Source organism: Carex rostrata, chromosome 34 (assembly GCF_964058835.1).
Source record: "Carex rostrata chromosome 34, lpCarRost1.2, whole genome shotgun sequence".
In the NCBI taxonomy this organism is placed as follows: Eukaryota; Viridiplantae; Streptophyta; class Magnoliopsida; order Poales; family Cyperaceae; genus Carex; species Carex rostrata.
In genome coordinates, this window is record NC_135951.1 from 968000 (window position 1) to 991501 (window position 23502).

Below are 23502 nucleotides of genomic sequence, written 5' to 3' on the forward strand. Positions count from 1 at the left end.
ATCTCAAGTGATGTGATTGCAAAAGAGGTAATTATTGATTTTTTTATTGTTGTGCTTTACATTAATTGCATAATTGTGTATATTGCATAAATGTGTGTTAATTGAAGAAATAGCCCAATTAGTCACTTGTATGTTTGTTAATTAATTTTTTTTTTGGATTTAAATTTATTGTTATAATATGTAATGCTTCACAAAACTTTGTATGAAGTACATGAATTTTTTGTAATAGTTTAAGATGTGTATGATAATTAATTTAGAATGTGTATATGATATTTAATTGATTATTGCTTCTTACTGTGCAAAAAAAAAAAATTTAGGATGCTGGCCAGCAAAATATATATGGAAGCTGGTCAAATAAATAAAAATATTTTTTTTAGCCTCAATAAAACATCAGGATCGGTTTTATATAAAAACCGATCTTGATAGTACGTATCAAGATCGGTTTTTATTCAAAAACCGATCTAGATATGTAATTTTAAAAAAAAAATCGAAAATACTATCAAGATCGGTTTTTATATAAAAACCGATCTTGATATGTAATTTTTAATTAAAAAAAAATTCGAAAAAAATATCAAGATCGGTTTTTATATAAAAACCGATCTTGATAGTACTATCAGGATCGGTTTTTAGCAATAAAACCGATCCTGATACAATTTTAAAAAAAAAAAAAAAAAAAAAAAAAAAAAAAAAAAAAAATCAAGGTCGGTTTTTAATAAAAAACCGATCCTAATACTATTAGGATCGGTTTTTTATTAAAAACCGACCTTGATTTTTTTTTTTTTTTTTTTTTTTTTTTGCAGAAATTTTTTTGAAAAAAAAAAATTTGTATCAGGATCGGTTTTTTTATAAAAACCGATCTTGATAGTACGTATCTGGATCGGTTCTTAGTCAAAAACCGATCTAGATAACAACTATTAAGATCGGTTTTGTTAAAAAACCGATCCTAATAGTTTCTATTTGGATCGGTTCTTTAAAAAATATAAAACCGATCCTGATAGTATCAGTATCGCCTTCAACAGGATCGGTTGGATTCCGATACTGATATGTGTATATAACCGATCCTGATTCCATATTTTCCACTAGTGTCTCGTTCCACAATAAATATGAAAATTCTGATTTCCCTTTGTAATCACACAAATGATATATAGTATTAAAAAATCGTTCCTTTTTCATGATAGTATATATTAGGAAAACAATTCTCAGATATAAATATTTCGCTTAATATTTTAATTGAATACCAATACAAAATCAATTTTAACTATAGAGTATAATTTACTTATAATTTTAAGTTTTCATTATTGGTAATTAATGTATCCTTCAAATCTATCCTTATTAAATTTTCATTATTGGTAATTTTTCCATACTTTTTTAATTCGCATCACGAAGAGCTACACCACATGCGCTACACGAAATACAAAAAAAAAATTATGACAAAGAGAGCCCAAAAACAAAGCTTAGTTTGCTTATCATTTCCTGAATAGAAGATGTCTTTTTTTTTTTCTTTTATTAATGAGTGTACTTCTGGAGATAATATATATGATTATTGTGTCTTAATTAATAACTATTCATCATGTCAAACAACAAGATGTAACTAAAATTTCATATGATTGATGATTTTACAGTTTACATGATACCCATGCATATTTGGATATAATTTATGTTAAAAATTAAGAACGATTAATACAACCATGAAAAGAAGTAATTGAAAGGGAAAATACATACATGTACTTTTCCACATTATTATTCAAATTTAAAATTAATTAACCCAAGTAGGTCAAATCAAAAATAAATTGCCACATAATAGTCCTGCAGTGCCAATTAAATGCTCAAAAGGAACATTTTTGGGAGCCCACACGGTATTTGTTATTTTAATTAGAACAACTTTGATTTTAGACACGGAGATATAGTAATTACATATTTCAAATATAAATAGACTTCAACACTAAGCTTTAAAACCAATACTGAGGGGTTTTGTTTAATCTATTATTCCATTTTATTATATCTCTCTAGCTACTTCTTTTAATTTACACAACACATGCCATGGGCAACGCACCAAGCTCGCAAGATAATGAGGAGAGGAGAAGGCACATGGCAAGAGGCAAGAGACCAGTGCCAGGTAAAGATAAACATTGTTTTTATTTGTGTTTATGTATGTATTTATATTTGTAAAAAGAGAACAAGTAAAAAAAATAAGTAAGAAATCAGTTTAGCATGTAAGGCTTTAGAGAAATTAGTTCAATAATTTGCAAGTTTTTTTTATTATTACAGTGAAATAAGCTTACATTAGCACAAAGTGTACATGTGTGTGGGTGGAAATTTTGCACTGCTTTCTATTTGAATTCTACAAGCTTTTCTAGTAGATTGTTTAAATCCAAGTGATCTTTTTTTTTGTTCTTTATACACATTAAAATTTTGTTATAATCATAAGTTGTTGGTAAATGTTTTCTTTAAATCTTGTTTATCCTCATATAATACTTTCTTGCAGAATTCCGCACCAAGCAACAAAACCAAAGAAGTGAAAACCCCGAAAGAACCGAAATCTTTCAAGCACAAGCAAGCAGCAGCGTAAGCAACCAAGAAACCGTTGTAGAATGCGGCGATGCGAGAATTCAGCTGCTCGCCTACTCCATCAGGTCCGATCTCAAGATCGATTGCCCGATGGTTGTGATCGATCATGGCAGATTGAGACGTATCAGTCACCTCTCCAAAGTGCCTCATAGAATGGCAAGTCTCAATCCCCGGGCCTACATGCCAAGTGTCGTTTCCATCGGGCCTTACCACTGGGGAAGTTCATCCCTAAAAGGTATGGAGGTCGAAAAACGTCAATTCCTCGAACTCAACCTTTGGTCAAAGGATGAAAATACATGGAATAGCTATGTCGAGGTTATAGCGAAACTTGAGGCCGATACAAGGAGATATTATCCCGATTGTGTTAACGCGATGGATACCAACGCGTTTCTAAGTATGATGCTACTTGACGGGTTTTACATGTTTGGTTTGTTCTACCCCTTGTCGTTTGTCAGAGTACAAAGCAACGAAGCACACGATGCGGTTGATATATGGCATGATCTACTTCTGCTGGAAAATCAGATTCCTTTTGTAATTGTCGAGCGCATCGCTGAACAATGGGCACAGAATGCTGGTGAGGATAGTGAAATTGTGCTAGCAATGATCAAAGAACAAGCTGCCGGATCGATCGAATCCGTGTTGTGTAACCTATCTATGCCATTCGCGATCAATCCAAGCCAAAGACCTGAAAATTTTGAGCATTTGCTCTATCTATTGCATGCTTACTTCAAACCTAGCAATTTGCGCAGCTCCACCATTGCACACGGGGACCAGACACCGACAAGTAGACCTCCAAATTTAATGTATATGAACCGAAACTCGGTTGGTCGTGTAGCAGGTCGTGTACTTTACAAACTCTCAATTGTTTTTTTAAATTGGGCATACAATTTCTACAACCGGAACCGGCACCACCAAATCGAAAATAGCGATAGTACATCTCAACATACTTCTCATTGTCACCTGCACCTACACCGAGCGGTGCAATATGACGAAGCCGGTATCAAGTTTACGGCGAAAGAAGGTGGGGGACGTAACCGGCACTCCTTGTTGGATATAACAATTTCTAAGGACGTATTAGAAATCCCCCGCCTTCGTATCAACGAGTCTCTTTATTGGCTCTTTGGCAATTTGATTGCGTTTGAGCAAACGAATGCTTCGATCGAAAAGGATGTCACGGCATACGTCATTTTCATGTCTCAGTTGATGGCCACAGCAGATGATGTGAACTTGCTCAGCAAGGCAGGAATTGTGCAGCACCAACTTGGTAGCAACCGAGACGTGTCGATCCTCTTCGCCAACTTGGCAAGGGAAGTCATGTTTGACTTTGACTCGGAGTACCACCTCAGCCCGGTGTGTGAGGCGCTAGAAGCACGGTACCGAAAACCACGAAAATGGCGTCCAATGTGTGCTCGCCGGTACTGTACCAATCCATGGGTGTGGCTTGGTGCATTAGTGATTTTTCTCATGTTTGTTTGCACAGTTATTATGACTGTGTTCACTATTATGGCATATGTGAGGCTACCCGATCATCCTCGATCCTGATAAAAATTAAGGTTGTAAATTAAAATGAACTACATTTAATTTTTTTATTCTTTTATATGAGATGTAATTATTTTTTTTAATAGAGAAGAGATATAAACATACTATATCTTGTAAAGGTAAATTTAAATTATGCATTTTATCTTATCTTGTAAAGGTAAATTTAATTATGCACTAGGCATGTTGGTTTGTATTATGAATTAGACGTAACTTTATTTTTAAAGTTCAAACAATCAACATGAATTGTTCAATATCCAAATGAAAATATTCTTCTAGATCAAACTATATTTTTTTTGGGAGATGATATGAGTACCCGCACTCTCATCCCCCCATTATCCCCCCAATTTTATTTGTTCAATCTCGTCCACATTTCTCATGATCTATAAGAAATTTTGCGAATCTAAAATCACGAACATCTTCTACACAATTTTATCTTTCAAATGAGATCCATGATGACATACTTTCAAGCTCGTCATCACACAAGTATTTATACCTCGTCATTTAAGTATTTATACATAGTATTTTTCACATATGACACTGCTGACATTTAAAAGTATTAATATCAAGTATTACAAGTATTTATATCTATGCACTGAAGTATTTATACCTATGTGGTCAACTATTTTTGTTAGAGAAAGGTTGACGCAGGGACGATTAGGGAAATGTGATGCGGAGATGCGGGGTCCACGATTGGGGATAAATACTTACAAGTATAGGTATAAAGACTTGTACGATGAGGTATAAATACTTGCACAACGAGGTATAAATACTTGTGTGACGATGAATCCGAAAGTACGTCATCATGGATCTCATTTGAAAGATAAAATTGCGTAGAATACATTCGTGGTTTTAGATTCGCAAAATTACTCATAGAACGTGAGAAATGTGAAAGATATTGAAAAAAAAAAAACCCACCTCTAAAAACGTGTATGATTCTTCTCCTCATGTAGTTTGAGTGGTCTCTCCATATAGTATACATGCAAGTATTAATATCTTAATTTGCAAGCATTAATTTATTATCTTCCAAGTATTTATACTAGTGTTTTGAATAAATTTAATTAAATTAGTTAGTTAAGTTAGTTTATGGGAAATTAAAATCTGTTTAAGAGATGAGGGTATAATGCGGGTACTGGAGTGTGGGGATTGAAATAATTATTCATTTTTTTTAGAACTTTTTACTATTTTTTAGATGGGTAGAAAAACACTTGATCCAAAAATTCTAAACTATTCAAAAGTAGTGATGTTTTACCTATCTAAAAGAACAGTAAAACAATTCTGAAAAATGTAAAAATTATATTTATAAGTACATTTTCATATGAAAATCACAGAGCAGTTCTGATTGATTAATTTTGAACATTGAAAATGAAAAATATTGATATGTCGTGCAAACTAATATGCTTTATGCATAGTAACTTATTATAGCCTCATACTCTTATGTAATAATCCAATTATGTAGTAAAAACAAAACAGATAATATGCATGATTTTTGACTACCTAAGAAAATGAAAAGGGATAAATTTGAGATAATGTGCTAAATTAATACAAAAGCAAAAAAATATGGAGCTTATGAATGAAATATGATTCAAGAGGAAAGCTCTTGCAACCTTCCTTGATAGCTCTTTTTCCTTCAATGGCTTATCACATCAGTCATACATAATCATAAATGAACAGGAAATGTCATCATCCTACCAGAAAAAAAATTCAAAAAGAAGATAAAATCTTGATTTTGTATTGAATGCACCCACCATCACGATTTAATTTAAGCATTTTAATTACAATTAATTTGAATTAGGGAAATTTGTTATGAAAATAGAGGTAAAGTTGTTAACATCATATGGGAACTAGTCTTTTCCAACACATATATCTATCGCTAGAAAGTTGGTTGTTTTATGCAACTATCTGAAGAAGATATTTAATTTAAGATACAAAAATTGAGAAATTATGGGTTTTATTGGCAAGATTACAAATATTGGGTCTACAATGCAAAAGTGAATTTTTCCCAAGTATGAAATGGTCAGACATAATTTTATAAATATATTTTTACCTTATTATGTTTATAATATTTTTTTAAAAAGAAAAAGAAAAATCATAATATACAGGAGGTTAAACGTGAAGCTCTGGCCAAGGGGTTCCAACAGGCATCAGACTTAAACCTGTCTGATGCTAGGTCTTGTAAGTTGTCCGAAATAACGTTGAAATTCGTATAGACGGTTTAGATTAGTGTAGATTTAAATTTGTTTGCACGAATTTAAACATGAATCGAACTGTTTGCACCGAATATCAAACAAATTTCGGTCCGATTTTCATTGAAAAGAACAAACTGTTCCCCTCTGGGTAAGATGCAAATGGCTGTCAGTTGTGCAGGATACCATGCGAGGTATCAACTAACTAATAAGTGACATCTTCAGATTCAATCACCACCAGACAAAGTTCCTTTCTTTAGAAGCCCAAAAGGCCCAAAATAGATGATGCATTTCGACTTCATTACATGTCTACATATATTGAAGCACCTTGATTTTATTGGGCTTTAACATGTTAGAATTTGAAGAAATTTATTGTTATAATTGAATTTTTTTTGTTTGGTATTATTACTTCAAAAAAAGGGATTTTGTTATTACAATAAACTTCACTTGGATTTTTTATACTGAATCTTATGTTAATTATCAAATGCAAGCTCTTTATTATTGGCTGATTACTATAAAGATATTACAATAAAGTTAAATTAACTAGTTGAAACCCTACACTGTTTGACATTTTGAGTGTGCAATCTTTTTTCAAGTTGTTATGTATGTGGGCCTGATTCTAGGAGTATGCGGGGGTGGCAGGGGGGCGGCAGTCCCCTGCGAGCGGTGTCTGAGGTTACAAAGTAATTGCATGTGAATCCTTCAACCAATGGCCCAGATTAGTCTAGTTACCCATCAAGATGTACGGCCCAGATTAGTCTCAGTTTAAGGCTTTATCAGTGGGTTTTTTTTTATATATATACTAAATCTCTCTGTAATTGGTTTGTAACTGACTTTGAGAAATTAGTGAATTTTTTGTTTTGGCGAGCGGCCGTGGGTTTTCTTCCCCTAGAGGATTTCCCACGTAAAATCTGCGTATTCTGATATTGATTCTTTCTCAATTTCCTTCTTTCTGTGTAGTGTGATTGCTCTATGCTACTAACCTCCTTAACACAAGTACCATTTCCAATTCATCCAGTTGCAATTGGTACCTGTCATTTGTCGGTCCCACTGTACTCTTTTTTATTTGGGGCTAAACATTTTTGTTCATTGATTGTGATATTTTTAAAATTTGGTTTACCTCAAGAGGATTACATGATTTTTTTTTTTGTTGGTGTCGTTGTCACTGGTAGGTGCTACCTACCCAGAGGATGCAGGAATTCAAGACGGGTATATATGTCAAGATCTTTGTACCGGGCAATGAGTGTAGGAGGAAAGGTCAAGTGAAATTATGATCTAATCTGGGCATGTAAGGCTCCACCGATGGTAAGAATTTTTTGTTATCTTTTGATGCAAGAACGGATACTAACACAGCCCAATAGAATCCAGCCTGCACCTAATTTTTACATTTCCCTATGCGGTTGAAGTTTGGTACTGGATATTTGAGGCTAACGGGTTCAGAATGATCATCCCAGATCAATCAGTGCATCTGGTATATATGGGCATCATCTTTAGCACAGTTCACATTAGGGGCAGAGGGGAAGGAATAGAGAGAGTCTGGACCTCCTATTTCTTAGGAGCGTGCTGGCTAATGTGGAAGCAATGAAACAATGTGGTTTTCGGAGGCACGGAAAAATCAGCAAAGCATTTGGCGGACCGAGTGATGCATGATGTAAAATTATAGTGCAGGTTCTGTTGAACATAGAGGAAGCACTACAGCAGAATAGTTTTTCAGCGACCGGTATCAGCGACTGGAGCTGACGCCGGTCGCTGATGGAATTTTTTTTTCAAAAAAAAAAAGAAAAAAGAAAAACAGCAGCAACCAGCATTTTCAGCGACCGGCTATGGTGCCGGTCGCTAATAATCATTTTTTTTTTTAATATCTGAAATTTTTCGCTGAAAAAAAGGCGCCAGAGCGTCGTCTCTCCGCCAAAACCCTCCTTCTTCTCCGCCAAAACCCTTCTTCTCCGCCAATTCCTTCTGTCGTCGTCTCTCCCTCGATCGCCAAAACCACAAACCTCTCTCTTCTCGAAAATTGATCGCCTCTCCCTCCTCCTTCTCCGCGCGCCATAACCCCAAACTCCGGTGCCCAACGCCTCTGTCTCCTCCGGCGCCTGTCCCTCCGCCGGTGCCTCTCAAGCGGATCCTCTCCACTGTCTGCCGTCGTCTCTCTCCTCCCAGCGCCTACATGTAATTCTTAAACCTAATTTTAGTACCGAATTTCTTTAAGTACAGACTTTTCTGATTTGAGTAATTTCTGATTTTCTGATTTGAATCAGTCCGGTTCTGATGTATGCTAGTCCGATCTAACGATGTTTCAAAATCATCAAATTTGGCTTGTATATGAAATTGTTGGTCTTGCTTCTATTTTATTAAGCAAAATAATAAAATCAAATGTTTCAAAACCAGTAGCATTTGATAGTTGAAACTCATAACAAAGGGGGTCTACTTTTACTCATAACACAAGGTTTAGAAAAGCTAGTTATGAGATTTAGTTGGCTTGTAATTCTGTTTTGAGAATTAGATTAGCCTGTACACTTCTTCTTAATATACTGGTATATATATATATAGTGGTCTGTTACTGCACCAGTTCGTTTATTTGAAGTTTGTTAAGACTGTAGGAGTGTTTCTCACAATTATAAAATTTCTCAAGGATAAATGGTTAATTTTCTAAGCATGATTGTGTAATCAAATAATTCTTTAGGGGTCAATTAGTTATTTCCAGTCTCTAGATTGGTAAAGATTTTCTGATTTGATAAAAATCATTTTTCTTAAACCTTAATATAGTTCATCACTACTAGAAAACCTTAATATTGTTTGTTTGATGATTTTAGGGTCATTTTAGACATTTATTTTCTGATTTTAAAAAAGTTGTTTGTTTGTTTGTTTGATGACTTTGAATACTTTGAATACTGTATACAAACTCATGTTTAAAAAAGTTGATAAGTTAAGAAGTTATTTGTCTGAGTATGTGATTTCAATGCTCAAAAGAGATTACAGTATAAAAAAGGTTTTCCTTCATCATACTGTAATCACCAAAAAAAATTGATTAAGGTAGTGTAAAATTAATGTTTTCCTTTGCCATTTATTTTAGAATAAAGATTTTTATCCCCCAATCTATTTCCCTCATTCATCCCTCAGTCAATAACTACTTGTGCGGACCATTAACTAACTGCACTTCATTAATTACTTGGGGAACCACCTAATATTTGATAGATTTTATAACTGACGCGTGCAAATCTGAATACCTATGCACGCAAGTGTTAATATATAATACATCAAGTATTCATACCTAAGATATTAAGTATTTCGAAAAAAAATCTGGACACATTGCACACACATCTTTTACACTTTTTTAGAGTTGAATTTTTTTTCCGTTCAATATTTCTAACGATATGTGAGAAAATTTGCAAATCTAAAATCATGGACGTCTTCTACGTAATTTTCTCTTTCAAATGAGATCTATGATAACGTACTTTCGAGTTGTCCGTCGTGCAAGTATTCATATCTTGTCATGCAAGTATTCATATCTTGTCGAGCAAGTATTCATACATCGTCGTTCAAGTATTCATATCTTGTAATGCATGTGTATATAATTCATGTCTGAAGTGTTTGTACCTAACATATTTTATCAATTTTTTTCTATATGATACAAGAAGACGTTTGAAAAATATTAATATTAAGTAGTGCAAGTATTTATACATCGTCATGCAAGTATTCATACCTTGTCATGCAAATGTTAATAGTTTATGTATCAAGCGTTTTATTTAAAATGAATACTTACACGACAAGGTATTCACGACGATGTATGAATACTTGCATTACTAGTTATAAATACTTGTACGACGAGGTATGAATACTTTCACGAAGGACAGCTCGAAAATATGTCATCATTGATCTCATTTGAAAGAAAAAATTATGTAGAAGATGTCTATGATTTTAGATTTGCAAATTTTCTCACAGATCGTCAGAAATATTGATGAGATTGAAGGGAGAAAAAAAAACCAACTCTAAAAACGTGTAAAAGATGTGTGTGTGATGTCCAGTTTTTTTTTCGAACTACTTAGTATCGTAGGTATGAATACTTGATATATTATATATTAACACTTGCGCGCCTATGTATTCATATTTGCACGCGTCAGTTATAAAATCTATCAAATATTAGATGGTTCCCAAGTAATTAATGAAGTGCAGTTAGTTAATGATCCCCACAAGTAGTTATTGACTGGGGGATAAATGAGGGAAATTGACTAGGGGATAGTTAGTTGATCCCTTTATTTTATTCATAGTTAGTCATGAGATTGCTAATAATCTCTCAACTGATTCCCTTTTTAGTTAGAAAAATATTGCTAATAAACCGGTTTAGAGTTGATAGCTCGGGGGTACTGTTTTGGGGTATTTTGGGATCTATTTTTGTAAGATCAGGATCAGATCAGACACGATCTGGATTTATTTCCTAAGATATGGTTTTTCTACTTGTCTTTGAAATTTACAATTAATTGAAGTTGGCCCTATTATGTTATTTTTATATTTATATAATATAAAATTATTGCCTTATATAAATGACCTAATTCACTTCTTTATTGATTGTTGCTTTGGGCATACAGTCTTTTGAAGCATTGTAAGTTTGGAATAAGTGCATATGTAATAAAGGTGCATATGTGCATCTGTATAGGTTTAAGTTTTTGTTGCATCAAATTTTTTTTTTAGCTCTGGAAAACTATTAAATTCAACATTTCTTTATTTTTCTATACCATAATTGTTCTCTAATCAAGGCAAGGCAAGGCAAGTGAAGCGTCCTATCTCTCTCTCTCTCTCTGGTACATACGTTTAAATTCATAGTCTAATCAAGGCAAGGCAAGGCAAGGCAAGTGTATGGCTATATACAAGTCCTATTGCAGCAATCTTTATATTTGATTTTTTTCAATTCGCATGAGTGAAACTAATTGATTTTTATCATCTCAACTCTAGATATGGCACCAAGTAGAAAGAGAAAGGGAAAGGCACCGGCGGAAAACGAAGAAGAGTCCAATGAGAAAAATGTTCGCGGTCGAAATGCATACAAAGCGCCGCCTTCAGATCTGAGTTTGCGACCAGTGCTTCGGTTGGCAGGTTTCAAGTAATATTCAATTTTTTTGTATGTTGTAATAATTATGCTTTAATTGTAGTGATTGTAATAATAATTTCTATTTGCAGGACTTTTGACGCAGGGCACTCAGAGAAGACAAAGGATGTCGCAAAAATTATTTCGCAGGAAGTACGAAATAATTATCCTGGCCCGTACTACAGATACACTGATTTCCCCAATGATACTAAGAATATTATCGAGGCGGAGTTTTTGGTAACTAAAATTTTCTGAAACAAAACATGTAATAATTACTTAGTAACTTTTTTTAAAGCTAACAAATGATATTAATTATCCACTATGCATTGCAGAAGTACTATCAGTTTGCACCTGATGTAGAGGAGCATGAGGCATGGTCTACATTTAGAAAGATAGCTAATGCACGGCTAAAGGATATGCTGAATAAGTGCAAGGGGGGCAGCAACCAAGCAGTATGGAGATTCAATGGTTGAGTGGAAGGAGCGTGGGGTTGCTCCTCGCCCCTACTGCGAATGGATCACGCCAGCGTACTGGCCCGAACTCGTCGATCATTGGTGCAGCGATGATTTTACCAGTCGGAGCAAGCGGAATGCAGAAAATAGGGCCAATGCCGAAGGTTCAGGGGCCACGACGGGCTCTGTTAACATGCTTGTTCACAAACAGCGCTTCGTAAGTTGTTTTTCATTAAATTAATTTATTTTCATTCCAATTAAATCTAATCGAACTAACCTTGATAATCTTTTTTTAAATGAAATAATCTTTCTTAACAGGAGCAAACATAAGGGCGCGAACCCAGATGGTCGGATGAGTTGTTCCAGCCTACCCATACGAGAAAGAAAACGGGGGAATACATTAATGTTAAGGCTAAAAACGCACATGCAATAATACTTTCGAATCATTTAGATTACACCAATTGGTTCCTGGTGTACATAACATTATTGTTATATTTTACAAAATTTGCAGCTAAAATATGAGAAAGCTATGACGGAGAAGTATGGAGCGGATAGAGGCACATGGCCCGCATACGACGGCGACCTCTGGTACTCTACGGGCATTGATGATCAGAATGTCCATGGCAACAACTATGGTCTCGGTGCTCTAGGTAAAATAAACATTCTTTGAAATTTTAAATTTGTTTTAATTTTGTCATTTCGCATTAATTGTCTTACTTTTAATATTCCAGGCAATACGAGAGGCATGTTTCGCTCCAATGGGTCTAGTGGTTCTCAGTCGCATTCTTCACAGTCATATTCCTCTATGCCGCCAGCTCAGCGTCTCACAGAAGAAGATATCGACAGGATATCTTCTCGGGTACTTCATGAGATGGAGGCTCGGGTGGAGGCTCGGTTCAGAGCTTCTCAGGTATGAAATTCGATAAGTATGTTTTAATTGTGAACCGTAAACCCTAAATCCTAATTATGTAAACTATTTTCTTATAACCTCACAGGCCGGAGGTTCGGGCTCGCAGCCGGGAGGTTCGGGCTCACACCAGGCCTCGCCGCCCGCTCCTCAGGATGACGAGAATGATGACGACGCTGATGACGAGGAGAAATGGTCGGATGTTGGCGGTGATGGTACTGCTTAGGTCTTTTTTATATATTTATACCTTGTCAGATGATATTGTTTATGTTACTGTTTAGATGGTACTCGATATTTATGTTTATGGTGCTGATGGTATTGCTTGACATTTAGACTTACTGTTTAGGTTTGATGAGATGATATACTATTTTTCGATTTTTATGTTTATATTTGTTTGTATGCTTATCTTGTATGTTGATTGTGTATCGATATTTATTTTTTGCTTGTATGTTGTATGTTGTTTGTTGTATGTTGGTACGTGTGGTACCAATTATTAAATGGTGCAAATTTAAATAATAAAAAAAAGTTCAAAAAACTGATAAATGGGTATCAGTGACCAACTTAGACTATCAGCGACCGTTTTGTGTTGTCGCTGACAAACGTTACATGACGTCAGCAAAAAACAACAGCGACAAAAAAATTTGGTCGCAGAAGAAGTATCAGAAACCGGATGACGTCATTCAACGACCAGTGATGTCATCAGAAGAGTATCTGCGACGAGGCTTTCAGCGACCGGGGTATCAGCGACTGTTTTTACCTTTCTGTGACCAGAATCACTTTCAGCGACCGGCGTAATTACTATCTGCGATTGGAAAAACGGTCGCAGAAGCCGTTCTGCTGTAGTGAAGGGAAGAACAGATGTCTTATTTTATATTGCTATTACTGGTATTATATCTTTTTTTGTTTTAAATACAGTAGGCAATGTAGCATTAAAAGTAGCTGCTAAATAGTGTGTAGTGCCTCAGCAGGTGAAGTGGTAAGATACTGGTATGTAGGATCAACTATTTTTATTATTTTTATTTTTATTTATTTTATTGTGTGATGTAAAGACAATATTTATTTTAATTCAAAATTGGCAGCCACTGCCAATTACAATTATTTCTAAGAGAGAGAGCTAGGGAGAGGGGTGATAAGTTAATCTTTGATTAATTATAGGTTTTAAAATATTAAACATAAGTTAATTTAAATTTTGGATATATTTGATATATACTAAAATTATATTAGATAAATATGTGAGTTATTAAAATTTAAGATGGTATATATGTAATTATAGAATTTAGAGGGGAAATATGTAATGAAATAGTGACGAATTGACTCGTTAACTACTCAGATCAGTAACGAACAAGCCGTTAACAATCAAGTCACATACAAGTCCCAATCCTCGCAATAACTCTTTATATCTTTCATTTATTGGTTCCATCTGCAAAATGTAGTAGCTAATACTCCATCCATAATTACAAATATTTAATTGCGCGAGTACTGGGTTGGTACGTACTCTAGTACTCTACTGCATGCTATTTATTATAAGCCAATGCAATTCATAGAAAAATCAAACATATCACTAAAACGTAAAAACGACAGCTTCCCTCATCCCCATGGACAATCCTTCACTTTCACTTAGCCAATGTAATTCAAATCCTCTTAAGGCTGAGGAAGGAGAAGAGGCAATAATACTGAGGTCTCGTCCATCGATGAAGAACCTTCAAAATATTGAAGAAGTGGATAGTAAATACAAAGAGATCATTCTTACACTCCCAAAAGAAGAAGGATGGCTTGTGTTTCCGATGCGATACTTCAAAGGTTTTTGGCTATCTGAACGGTTTCTTCCAAGCATTATTGCGATGCAGGAGGCATTCCAGCCGCGCCCAAGTGATGTAATCGTGGCAAGTTTTATGAAATCCGGCACCACTTGGCTCAAAGCCCTCACTTTTGCTGTAATACACCGAAACATGTATGGTAATTTCTCGTCTCACCCTTTGCTTAAACTCAATCCTCATGATTGCGTTCCATTCATTGAATATCACTATGCTATGCAAGATGAACAGTATCTTCAAACCCTTCCTTCTCCTAGAGTTCTTGGAACTCATCTACCTTACTCATTACTCCCAGAGAGCATCAAAACATTAAAATGTCGAACAGTTTACATTTGTAGAGAGCCAAAAGATGTCCTAGTCTCCCTTTGGCACATGATCACAAGATATGAAGGTTTCAACAAACGATTCCCTTTTACTCAAGCCTTCGAATTATTTTGCGAGGGACGAATGCCCTACGGTCCTGTTTGGGACCATGTTCTTGAATATTATACGAAGGGGTTGCACCCTCGTGAGAAAATTTTGTTTCTGAAGTACGAGGAGATGATGAAGGATCCGGTTGATGGTGTGATGAGACTAGCAAAGTTCATTGGATGCCCCTTCTCAGAGGAGGAGATAAAAAATGGTCTAGTGAAAGAGATCGTTGAGTTTTGTAGCTTTAATAAACTCAAAGATCTTGACATTAATAAAAAAGGAGGAATAGATATTGATGTACAAAATGATTACTTTTTCAGAAAAGCTGTTGTGGGGGATTGGCAAACCCATATGACACCTGAGATGGCTATCAAATTAGACAAAATCACTAAAGTGAAACTAGCTACATAATTCTGGTCTTACCTTTTGAGCAGCAAGCAACGAGAACAAATTAACAGTGATATTGTTCATCAACTGTTTTATATTTTTCATTTTGATGTTCTATTGGTCTACTATTAAGGATTATAATTGTTGCCAAGTTAGACGAGATGCATACAATTTATTTTGTTTGTGTGCCCTAAATCGTTATTCTGGGTTTTCAAAATGGTTCAGTTAATTATGTGTATGTTATTTTGAATAAAATGGCTTGGTTTGTAATTCGAGTTAAATTTAGTGTTAAAATTAAAATAAATATCTTGAATTCTAATTGATAATTAGAATTATAAATTGAAGCATCAGAAATTATAAGTCAAATCATTGTTTTTTTATATAAATGAATGCGATCTTGAAATATATCTAATATTAGACCATTTTGCTTTTAAAGATGAAGGTGGTCATATGAATACATTTTGGAGAACACTTTAACATTCAATTTGAAATTTGAAATGAAGTCTATACATACTTGATGCATTCTCTACTTGTAATAGGAACCGAACAGGAGATTTGATTCCCTTGTAATATGTTAAGCAAATAAGCATTGAATAAAATAATAGATGAGCCTATATGAAATATTATATAATAAGATTCCCATCCTCCTTTCCCAGAGAGCATGTGTGTTGGGCCGTGAACCCATGTGTTGCAAGTACTAAAAGATAACGCATATCTCAAAAAAAAAAAAAAATGACAACGCATATCTCAATAAGAGATTCCCAATGGTGATAAGGCTCCCTCCCCCCAGTTTTTGTTAGATTTTGTGTGGTTCGTTTTCTGTTTAAAGAATAAAACAGCTTATTTGAACCTTTACGAATGCATATTTCGACTCACCTCATTATCTGCCACACAAAGTCATCCATGGAAAATGATTGGAAAATGATTGGTGCCAAAAGTGTGTGGCTTGGTACATTACTATTTTTTTTTTTCATGTTTGTTTGCACAGTTATTATGACTGTGTTCACTATTATGGCATATGTGAGGCTACCAGATCCTCCTCATAAAAATTAAGGTTGTAAATTAAAATGAACTACAACTTTTTTTATTCTTTTAATTATATGTATGTAATTATTTTTTTTAATAGAGAAGAGATATAAACATGCATAACTTTATATTGTAAAGGTAAATTTAAATTATGCAATAGTCCAATTATGTGGTAAAAAATGCCAGATAATTAACATGCATGACTATTGACTGCCTAACAAAATGAAAATGGGTAAATTTGAGATAATGTGCTAAATTAATACAAAAGAAATTTTTTTTATGGAGCTTATAAATGACATATGACTCAGAGGAAAGCTCTTTTAACCTTCTTTGATAGCTCTTTCCTTCAATGGCTTATCACATCAGTCGTACAAAATCATTAATGAACATGAAATGTCATCATTCTACCAGAAAAAGAAATTCAAGAAGAAGATAAAATCTTGATTTTGTAATGAATGCATCCACCATCACGATTTAATTTAAGTAGTTTATGACTAATTTGGATGAAGAAAATTTTATTTTAAAAATTGAAGGAAAGTTGTTAACATATAGGAATTAGTCTTTTCCAACACATATCTATCACTAGAAAGTTGGGTGTTATATGCAAATGTCTGAAGAAGATATTTGATTTAAGATACAAAAATTGAGAAATTATGGGTTTTATCGGCAAGATTACAAATATTGGGTCTACATTGCAAAAGTCAATTTTACCTAAGTATGAAATGGTCAGTTGGGCTGGCAAAAAAAATCGTAGTTCGTGATTCGATTCGAGTTTGATTCGGGTTTGATTGGAGTTAATTCGATTCGAAATTAGTTCGAACTGAAACAAACCAAATCAGGTTTGGTTCGAAATTAATTCAAACCAAATTCAAACTAGGTCTGGTTCGATCGAAATGGGTTCGCGAACTTTTATGATTCGAATCTCATAATAACATCAGCCATTCATTTACCTGATGAAATCAAAACCTAAGATAGAGAGTCATAATTTAACCTAGCCGACACTCCTTGGCTCTCAAAACACTCAGTTCTTGTAAGATTACTTGTTAAATTGCATATTTCAGTTCTTGTACTTAATCCTCTTTTTACGATTATTTGTTGTGATGTATTTTTTCATGAACAATTTTTCAACTTAAAAACACTCATTTCATACTTTGATGTCACACTGAAACTCTTTTTTTAGTACCATAGTGGCAATTGTGAGAGTTAATGTAGCAGCTATCAGTCTTGCACTTGTCTATGCTCAGTTGGCAGGATTATAGCAGCTAACAACTAATAAACTAGCCCATAATCCATTAGTGTGAATTCGTGAAAGGTAAAAGAAAGCTGTGTGAATTGTCCCGCGAGAAGAAAATTAATGTATAAACTACCGGTATAACTAGGGCTGCTAAAAAAAAAAATTTAGTTCGTAATTTGATTTGACTTCGATTCGAAAAATATGTAGTTCGCAATTAATTCGATTCGAAATTAGTTCGATTCGAAACAAATCAAACCTAGTTCAGTTCGAATCTTATTCAAATCAAACTCAAACTAGGGTAGGTTCGATTCGATTTGATTCGTTGCCACCCCTAATGGTCAGACATGATTTTATAAATATCTTTTTACTATAGTATGTTATTATATTTTTTTTTAAATAAAATCTTATTATACAGGTTAAACGTGAAGCTCTGGCCAAGTAGAGGGGTTCCAACGGGCATCAGACTTAAATCTATCTGATGCCTAGTATTCTAAGCTGTCCGAATCAATGTTGAAATTCGTACAGATAGTTTAGACTCACAGTACGGTTGAGATTAGTGTAGATTCAAATTTGCTCGCACGAAATTCAACGTCAATCGAACTGTTTGCACCGAATATCAAACGAACTTTGGTCCGATCGATGTTCATTGAAAAGAACAACTGTTCCCCTCTGGGTAAGATGCAAATGGCTGAGACAATTGTGAAGGACACCATGCGAGGCATCTAATAACTAATAAGTGACATCTTCAGATTCAAATCACCACCAGACAGTTCCATTTCTTTAGAAGCCCAAACAAGTTCAGCTCAAAAGGCCCAAAATAGATGATGCATTTAGACCTCGTTACATGTCTACATATATTGAAGCACCTTGTTTATTGGGCTTTAGCATGTGAGAATTTGAAGAAAAAATTTCTTATAATTGAAGTTTTTCTGTTTGGTATTATTACTTCAAAAAAGGGATTTGTTATTACAATAAACTTCACTTGGATTTTTTATACTGAATCTTATGTTAATTATTAATTGCAAGCTCTTTATTATTGGCTGATTACTATAAAGATATGGCAATAGAAGTTCAATTAACTAGCTGAAACCCTGAACTGCTTGACATTTTCAGTGTGCAATATTTTTTCAAGTACCACTTCCAATTCATCTAGTTGCAATTGGTACCTGTCATTTGTCGGTCCCACTGTACTCTTTTTTATTTGGAGCTATACATTTTTCTTCATTGATTGTGATATTTTTAAAATTTGGTTTACCTCAAGAGGATTACATGCATTTTTTTTGGCGTCGTTGTCACTGGTAGGTGCTACCTGCCCAGAGGATGAAAATTATTTTGACAATTACAAGAATCGACATTACGTAGATTGTATAATTTTATCGGTGTACTATGCATTATTTTATAAAAAAATTACTATATTCATAAATAGGTACAAAATTAATAGATCTAAAAATTATGACCCATCTAAAAGTAGTGATTTTCTATCTATCTAAAAAAATAGTAAAAAATTATAAAATATAAAATTTGGCCTCTAATTAAGTTCATTTTTAAATGAATCATGTTGAGGGGTATGGATCGATTGTTTGGAATTTGAATATAAAAATATGCATTTATAATATGTACCAAAGTGTGCTATGTGTAGTACTATGCACAGTACCATAGTCTCGCTCATATTTTTTTTTCTTCTTATATATTAATGTAGTGTACGTTGATTGGTTCTTGTTCAAATTTTTTTTTCCATTCATAATTCTTTATGTTTTTCTTACTATCGTATGCTCGTCTACTAATAAATACATGCTTAAAACGCGAGAGATGCTAAAACACCTGTTGTACATGCTTGCAATATACAATTAGTTTTCATCGAACCTGAAAGTCTGTGTGCTGCGTCTACATGCCATTCTCATGTTTTGTCGTGGCAATCAAGTAGACATCATGTAATGCTGCTTGGGTAGCATTAGAGGTTGTGTACAAGAAAGGCACAGAAGTTGTGTGCAAGGGTTACATACGAGTTCTTTCCATCATTCAATCGTCTTTTTGTGGATCTAATTCTGGGCTATAAGAAATGGGAGGACAGCCAGAAGTATTTCTTTCGCTCGTGAGTAACATAAAAGAATTTTATAAAAGAGAGAATTTGTATTAATATTGTATATTTGAGTACAATGACATAACGCCTATTTATAAACTTGACTATAATTAATTCTAAACAACTCTACTAAGTATCTCCTACCTACCAGCATTACAATGCTAATCAACTCCTATAATTCGCACCCACTATTAATGCACTATATTTGATCCTCTATTAAACATAAGAGCCAGAGAGCCTTGCCAAGTTTTAGGTGTTGTTTGGGCCCACCAAGACGAAACTACATGCTTCCGATATCCGGCGATGCGGCTGATCACGAGCACCCTGATCTCAAGTTTGCTCCCTAATTTTTCTATGGGAATCATATTTTCTCTGATTTCTCTTTTATCTTTCTTTCACTGGATGGACTTAGGGGTTCTTAATTAGATATTTAGATAGGAAGTGCATGATGCTTAGCCTTTTACTTGGTGTGCAAGTTTGTGCATGTTATACACAGTGACATTTATGTATACGTCAGAAGTAGAGAAATGGACGGCTTGCTCTCAGAAACGGAGAAATTAGAAGACTCACATTTTTCTCTTAAAAAAGCTACATTATTTTTTTTCTTTTTCCCGTAAAGGGTAAATGGGTATTTTTAAAGTTTCAAACGAGTATAAATAAAGGGTAAGATGGGTATTTTTCTTAAACTGCAAATCAGAGATGTTTTGATCGAACAGGAAGTTTTTCCCTTACAAAATGATATGAAACAAAAATTTCCAAATGCAAAGTACCTATTATTATTTCAAAAATCTCTACACACATGGGAAATAAGTCTTTGGAATAACATGAACCTGTTATTCCGATCCCAACCATTGATCTTTGTTGAGATATACGCATGAAAAACTTTCTTCCTTAAGATTTGCACATGGAAAATTTTGAATCATTGAGATCTGAATAACAGGTTCCTGTTATTCCGTGATTTTTATTGATAGGAAAATAAAAATTAAAAATATTAAAAATAAGAAAGGATGCGTAGAAATTTTAAAAACAAGAAGGGATACGCGACCCATGGCGTTCCTGAGGGACGCCATGCCAACTTTCAGTCCGACGAAAAAAAATTAAAAATTAAAAAGCCATGGGACTGTTGATTCTTTAGTTACGCTCCTCAGTCAAGTACCCCTCTAAAACCAAAGAGAGGGACGCCATGGGACTAGAGGGATGCCATGTGACTGTTGATTCTTTGACTTAAAAATTAAAAATTAAAAAAATCAACAGCACTTCATGTGAGCAAAGCACTTTTCACGTTGAAAATGTTGGATCCAAGAATTAGAATGGCGTCCCAGTTTCTAAGATTTTTTTTTTTTTTTTTTTCATTGAACCAAACATTGCCATGGCGTCCCATGGCCTTTTTAATTAATTTTTTTTCCGTCGGACTGGAAATTGGCATGGCGTCCCTGAGGGACGCCATGGGCCGCGTACCCCTTCTTGTTTTTAAAATTTCTACGCATCCTTTCTTATTTTTAGTATTTTTAATTTGTATTTTCCTATCAATAAAAATCACGGCCTGTTATTCCTTTGAAATAACAGCAGATTTATTTCCACAGGCATGAGCCTATTCCCTCCATGCAACTCTCCAATTAGGTATTGCTAATCAGGAAAATCAATCACAGGGACCTGCATCTAGTAGTTAACTGATAAATGATAATAGGGAACTGAGTATATTAGTTTTTGTTCGAAATGAGCTGAATCGGGAAATGCATTCTGTTCGTATATGTGAAAGCTAATTGAAAAAACCAATCATAACCTCTGATCAGCTGAATTAATTTTGCATAAGGTTCGGTTGTGCACATTCTTATCACCCCTATTTAGGGTTCCTCTTTCTCTTTCAAGTAAAGCAAAACAAACCATGTACGCATGAAATTTTGCTTCTGAAAAAGAATCAGAGCCCTGGAAAGATGATACAGAGCGATCCCATGGAAGTTTGTCACGAGCAACAAACAGAGTAATGATTTTATCCATATGCTCATTTTATCTGATGTTCTTTGGAATTTTTTTAACAAAGCCGTATAAAACTGAATAAAAATCCCCAAAATAAAAACTGTGCTAATTGTAAACTTCTTCTCTCCTGGGCTCCTGTTGGAAATAAATAGCAAATATAACATGATGGGGACACAGGTCTTGGAGATTCAAACATAAAAAAACCACAATTTTACTTACAGATTCAACAAATATGTCAATTTATTTAACCAGGAATCTGAAAAACTTTGACAAAAATCACACACTGAAACTTAAATAGCCATAACCGAAGTAGCTAGATAAGACAACCAATATAGACAAAAAAAAAAAGTAGATAAAACAACAGGCATAACCAAAGTAGAAGAAAAAAACACAATTGTTTTTTGCAGAAAGCTTCTTCCCAATCAACATTGTTCTTTTGCAGATCTCAACATTGACGCCTTTAGTTGGTAATTCTACAAACCACAAACAGAAAAGATAAATCAGCTTTCTAGTACTCAAACTTTCTTTGTCCTGTATATCTATTTGTTTGCTGAAATTTTGATTCATGTACTAAATCAGATTTGATACATGTACTGTGAATCAAATCCACAAACTAATTAAGGAATGCTGGTATGTTTCCAAAATTAACCTTTTTTTGTTCTTTCTTCATCTTGTATATCTATTTGTTTACTGAAGCTTTCTACTTACATTAGATAGCTATAGATAATCCCAATTTAAATGACATACCTCACCTGAATGTAAATTATGGAAACAAATAAATTTTTCTAATAACAGTGTTGGGTCAGAATACATGCATCCCAACCATAGAATGAAAAATCAGAATCGGATCGGGATCGACCGATTCGGCTCGAAAAATTGGACTTTTTTGCTAGAAACTTGTTTTATACTAAAAAATCGGAAAAAAAAAAATATATAATATGTCAACAATTCTATTTAAACAAACGATTACAATTAAATAATTCATTAAAAAAATATAATACAAACATTTCAATACTTGTATATAGTACAAAGAGGACGGCTAAGCTCAAATCGTTTGTTCCTGGACTCAGGAACAAACGATTCAGTTCTCTGATTTCCGAAGTTCAAATGGCCGATCCAAACCGTTAGATGTTTAATCTATATTAAAATGTGCTTGGAGACAAAATTTTATATTTTTTGGAATTTTTTTACTATTTATTAAGAGGGTTTGAAAGTCGCTGTTTTTTTATGGTGCAGAATTTTAATAAAAACAGCGACTTTCAAATCCTCTTAATAAATTGTAAAAAAATTTCAAAAAATATAAAATTTTGTCTCCAAGTACATTTTAATATAGATTAAACATCTAATGGTTTGAATCGGCCATTTGAACTTCGGAAATCAGAGAACTGAATCGTTTGTTCCTGAGTCCAGGAACAAACGATTTGAGCTTAGCCATCCTCATAGTACAAATTACAAGGTTTATATATAAATATAGTTGTGTTTCTAACAAATAAGGCTAGTATGTTGGGGTGGTAGTTGGATGGGCCTTTATTGATGAAGAGATCTAGATTACGAATCACGCTGGGAGCAAATTTTTTTTGGAGATTGTTATATGGCTATTTCGGCCGTTTCAGTGGAATTGAATCATCTCGGCCGGAATTTGATTGGAATTGGGCCGTTTCACCCGGAATTTGACATAAATTGGACTGTTTCGGCCGGAATTTGTCTAGCGCGTAACTCAGTCAAAAATCAGATTGGTCCCATCCGATTCCGATATGGAACAGCCAATTTTTCCTTCTATGATCCCAACTACCACTCAATGCCTAAATTGACAAGTGAAATAATGAATTCTATAGTAAGAT

General features: G+C 34.1%; 3 protein-coding genes and 1 pseudogene across 4 annotated transcripts in view; 3 read left to right on the forward strand and 1 right to left on the reverse strand.

The window, feature by feature from the left end:
* The first annotated feature begins 2016 nt into the window (after positions 1-2016).
* Positions 2017-4202, forward strand: LOC144549084 (UPF0481 protein At3g47200-like). The gene is made up of 2 exons (XM_078297833.1): positions 2017-2116; positions 2486-4202. Exons 1-2 carry the CDS (start codon positions 2041-2043, stop codon positions 4108-4110), a joined length of 1701 nt encoding a protein of 566 aa, XP_078153959.1. The 5' UTR covers positions 2017-2040; the 3' UTR covers positions 4111-4202.
* Positions 4203-12326: 8124 nt separating this feature from the next.
* Positions 12327-13036, forward strand: LOC144549230 (uncharacterized). Its single transcript, XM_078297961.1, has 3 exons — positions 12327-12475; positions 12557-12735; positions 12842-13036. Exons 1-3 carry the CDS (start codon positions 12355-12357, stop codon positions 12956-12958), a joined length of 417 nt encoding a protein of 138 aa, XP_078154087.1. The 5' UTR covers positions 12327-12354; the 3' UTR covers positions 12959-13036.
* A 1291-nt stretch (positions 13037-14327) lies between these two features.
* On the forward strand, positions 14328-15446 carry LOC144548833 (cytosolic sulfotransferase 5 pseudogene; annotated as a pseudogene). The gene is made up of 2 exons (XR_013509482.1): positions 14328-14683; positions 14885-15446. The product of XR_013509482.1 is annotated as a cytosolic sulfotransferase 5 pseudogene (transcript).
* Positions 15447-22075: 6629 nt separating this feature from the next.
* LOC144548778 (lipid phosphate phosphatase 2-like) overlaps positions 22076-23502 on the reverse strand; it is a 39301-nt gene continuing 37874 nt past the window's right edge. The window contains exon 4 of the transcript XR_013509473.1: positions 22076-22134. The gene's annotated coding sequence lies outside the window, so the exon portion shown is untranslated. The remainder of the gene's footprint in view (positions 22135-23502) is intronic.

Bases quoted from the DNA above. Each gene is read 5' to 3' on its own strand.
- LOC144549230 (XM_078297961.1), top strand. From the start codon at position 12,355: ATGACGGAGAAGTATGGAGCGGATAGAGGCACATGGCCCGCATACGAC. The intron at 12,476-12,556 runs GTAAAATAAACA...TTAATATTCCAG, and splicing joins CTATGGTCTCGGTGCTCTAG to GCAATACGAGAGGCATGTTT. The intron at 12,736-12,841 runs GTATGAAATTCG...TCGGGCTCGCAG, and splicing joins CTCGGTTCAGAGCTTCTCAG to CCGGGAGGTTCGGGCTCACA.
- LOC144549084 (XM_078297833.1), top strand. From the start codon at position 2,041: ATGGGCAACGCACCAAGCTCGCAAGATAATGAGGAGAGGAGAAGGCAC. The intron at 2,117-2,485 runs GTAAAGATAAAC...ACTTTCTTGCAG, and splicing joins AGGCAAGAGACCAGTGCCAG to AATTCCGCACCAAGCAACAA.